Source organism: Mandrillus leucophaeus, unplaced genomic scaffold (genome assembly GCF_000951045.1).
Source record: "Mandrillus leucophaeus isolate KB7577 unplaced genomic scaffold, Mleu.le_1.0 Scaffold273, whole genome shotgun sequence".
NCBI classification, from domain to species: Eukaryota; Metazoa; Chordata; class Mammalia; order Primates; family Cercopithecidae; genus Mandrillus; species Mandrillus leucophaeus.
Window position 1 is genome coordinate 969,270 of NW_012102843.1, and position 3,347 is coordinate 972,616.

A 3,347-nucleotide genomic window follows, 5' to 3' on the forward strand; every position below is an offset into this window, starting at 1 on the left:
CTGGAGCAACCCCTATTTTCAAAGCCAGCAATGACCTGTCAAGTCTTTCTCACATCACACCACTCTGTCGCTGACTCTTACATGTCCTTTATATGGACCCTTGCAATTACCTTGGGCCAATCAGGATAATTTCCCTGTGTCAAAGTCAGCTGATTAGCAACCTTAGTTCTATCTACAATCTTAATTCACCCTCTCCATGTAACAGCATATTTACATTTCCAGATTACAGGGATTAGGTGTGAACATCTTTTGTTGGGGGGCATTATGCTGCCTACCACACTGTAATTAACACACTTTACATTTGTTTTAGGGGAATGGGAGCAGGAGAAAACAAAAGAAAAAAATGGCTAATATTTATATGCAGATATATAGAAGAAATACTCATAGATACTACCTGTTTCTGCAACTAATTATGGGATCATAGCTGGTATTTTTAACTTTTTTCTTCCACTAGCTATTTCATATTCTCTCTTTTTTCAGCAAGCACTTCAGCTGGTTGTGGTTCTTTGCTCAGGGGTGGAGGAAGGGAATGATGCAAAACTTCATTCCTAAAGGGGCTAGACCTATAATAATTCTGCCTGTGTGGAGTTGTTATAATTTTCCGATTAACTTTTCTTACGGAATATGGTATTACTAAAAAGCACCCCAAAAGTTCTCCTGAATTCTAGACATCTTCATACTATGAAGAAGCTCAAACTGAAGGTCTGTGTGGAAAGAGAGGCCCAGCTATCCTAGATATTCCAATAATTTCAGCTTAAGACCCTGATATGTGTGTGAGGCCATATTGATTAAATCACCCAACTCCAGCTGATCTGGCAGCTGACTAAGGCCACATGTAGGAGTCCAACCAAGACCAGCAGAACTCCCCTGTCAACCCACAGAAAGAGAGAAATAAGAAATGGTTTTTGCTTTAAGCCACTAAGTTTTAGGGTGGTTTGTTATGTATTAGTAGACAACTGATATAGTAACCACCTATTTAGAAGATACTGTTCAGATTTTAAACCATAATAAATATTTCTTGATACCCAATTTGGAGTTTTATTTGGGGAAAATTATATCTTCCTTTCAGAAAGAATACTATTAGTATAGACATGGGCTGTACCATCTTCCATAGGCAGTTGTAGTGGGGCTTTAGATTGTTATATTGGTACTGTGGATTACTTAAATTTGAATTTATTTTATTTGATTTAACACAAACTGGGAGTGGGGTGTTTACCAAGGGTTATTAAAGCATTTTTAGGGAGCTAGGGTTTCAGGGGAGGGTTACCAAAGAAATAATTTTCCAAGATGGACTAATTGGTAGGGGTTGTTTAGCTAAATTTGCACTAATGTGAAAAATAGGTAAACACTCAATAAATATTAATCGCTGTTACCATTACAGAATCTAGTAATAAATCAGTGGAATTACTATAGGAATAAGGAGGATTCTGCAATGGTAACAATGGCTAATATTTATTGAGTGTTTTCTTGTGTCAGAAAGCTTTAAGTGCTCTACAACTATTAATTCATTTATTTCTCACCAAAGCTGTATGAGATGGCTACTATGATTCCCACTTTATAGTTGAAGAAACTGAGTACAAAGAGGTTAAGCAACTTGTTGAGAGTCACAGCTGCTAAATACTAACAGCTGAACCCAGACAAGAGTATCCCATACTCAGTGTTCTTAATCCATAGTCCGTATTTTGGTTTTTTTCTAGATTACTCTGGAGAGTACACTGAGATGACTTTACCAAAGTTTGGGACATTACATTTATAGGTGGTAGTGATTCTATTACAAATTTAAGAATAAAACTCTGTGAGAATTATACTAATATTACTAGGGTTATCAAAGCAAACCCTGAGTGCATAATATTTCTAAAATCTGGTATGCATACATAAAATCTATTTTATGGTACTTTATTCATTTTTGCCCTAATTAGACAAAAAGCTAAGTAGAAATAGAAAATCCAGTTTCGATCATAAAATCTTATGTTTGAACCTTTAGAATGTTGCTATATTTCAACACTTTAAAAGTCTGATTGATTTAAGAAGACAAGGAGAACCACGTCAGATTGTGAAATATATTAATCCCAAAGAGGTAAGGACATTACTTGTTGATACTGCATCCTATATTTTTCCTTAAAATGTGATTACTTTATCAATTCAGTGTGCTCATCGTATTTGTTTCTTTTTAAAACTGTTTTTAATAAGTATTACACATATGTTGAAAGTTCATAAAACATAAATATATAGCTCAATGAATCATCACAAAGCAAACACCTATGTAACCATCACCCAGATCAATGTTTTCATACTCCAAATCACTCCCTTCAGGTACCCTACAAATCACTGCCAACTCCCTTCTTCCAAAAGGTAACCACTATTTTATATTCTAACATAATACTTTAATTTTCTGTTTTTGAACTGTATATAAATAGAATCCTATACTATGCTTGGGGTATATATTTGTTCATCCAACAATACATTTACATAGCTAAAATTCATTCATTTTTAATTAATAGGCATTATTCACTTTTATGAATATATTGCTATTCATTCTACAGTTGATTGACCTTTGTATTTTTTCTAGTTTGGGGCTATTATAATAACTGTTTCTGGGAATTTTCATGTCTCCTCATGGATAAGTGTACACATTTTTTTTTGTTTGTTTATACTACACCTAGAAATGGAATTGCTGAGCTACAAATTATGCTTATCACAACTCTGGGAGATAATGCCAGATTATTTCCCAAAGCTATTGTACTAATTTATATTTGCACTAGCAATCTTTGGTATTCTTAGTGCTTTACATTCTCACCAATACATAATATTGTCAGTTTGTAATTTGTATTTCCCTGATACTTTTGTGATGTGAAAAGTGCTTATTCAAGTCTCGTGTGTGTGTGTGTGTGTGTGTGTGTGTGTGTGTGTGTATTCCCTATCCTTATGGGTTTTGGGGTTTTTTGTTTGTTTGTTTGTTTGTTTTTTAAGACAGGGTCTCACTCTGTCACCCAGGCTGGAGTGCAGTGGCACGATCAGGGCTCACTGCAGCCTCAACCTCCTGGACTCAAGCAATCCTCCTGCTTCAGCCCCATGAATAACTGGGACTATAGGCGCATGCCACCGTGTCCAGCTAATTTTTTGTATTTTCAGTAGAGACAGGGTTTTGCCATGTTGCTCAAGCTCGTCTCGAACTCCTGGACTCAAGTGATCTGCCCACCTTGGCCTCCCAAAGTGCTGGGATTACAGGCGTAAGCCACTGTACCCCTTATTGGTCTTTTAAAAATCAGTTCTTTGTATTTTTTTTTTAACTACTTCTTTTTTCTCAACTTATTTTTTGTGGTAAAGTACACATAATATAAAATTTA

The 3,347-nt window shown here is 35.4% G+C and overlaps 1 protein-coding gene across 1 annotated transcript in view; it reads left to right on the plus strand.

The window, feature by feature from the left end:
• Positions 1–3,347, plus strand: part of LOC105543025 (chromosome unknown open reading frame, human C11orf65) — a 71,655-nt gene that overhangs the window by 20,514 nt on the left and 47,794 nt on the right. Inside the window, exon 3 of the mRNA XM_011984758.1 lies at positions 1,985–2,077. Within this exon, the coding sequence (XP_011840148.1) occupies positions 1,985–2,077 (93 nt within the window). The remainder of the gene's footprint in view (positions 1–1,984; positions 2,078–3,347) is intronic.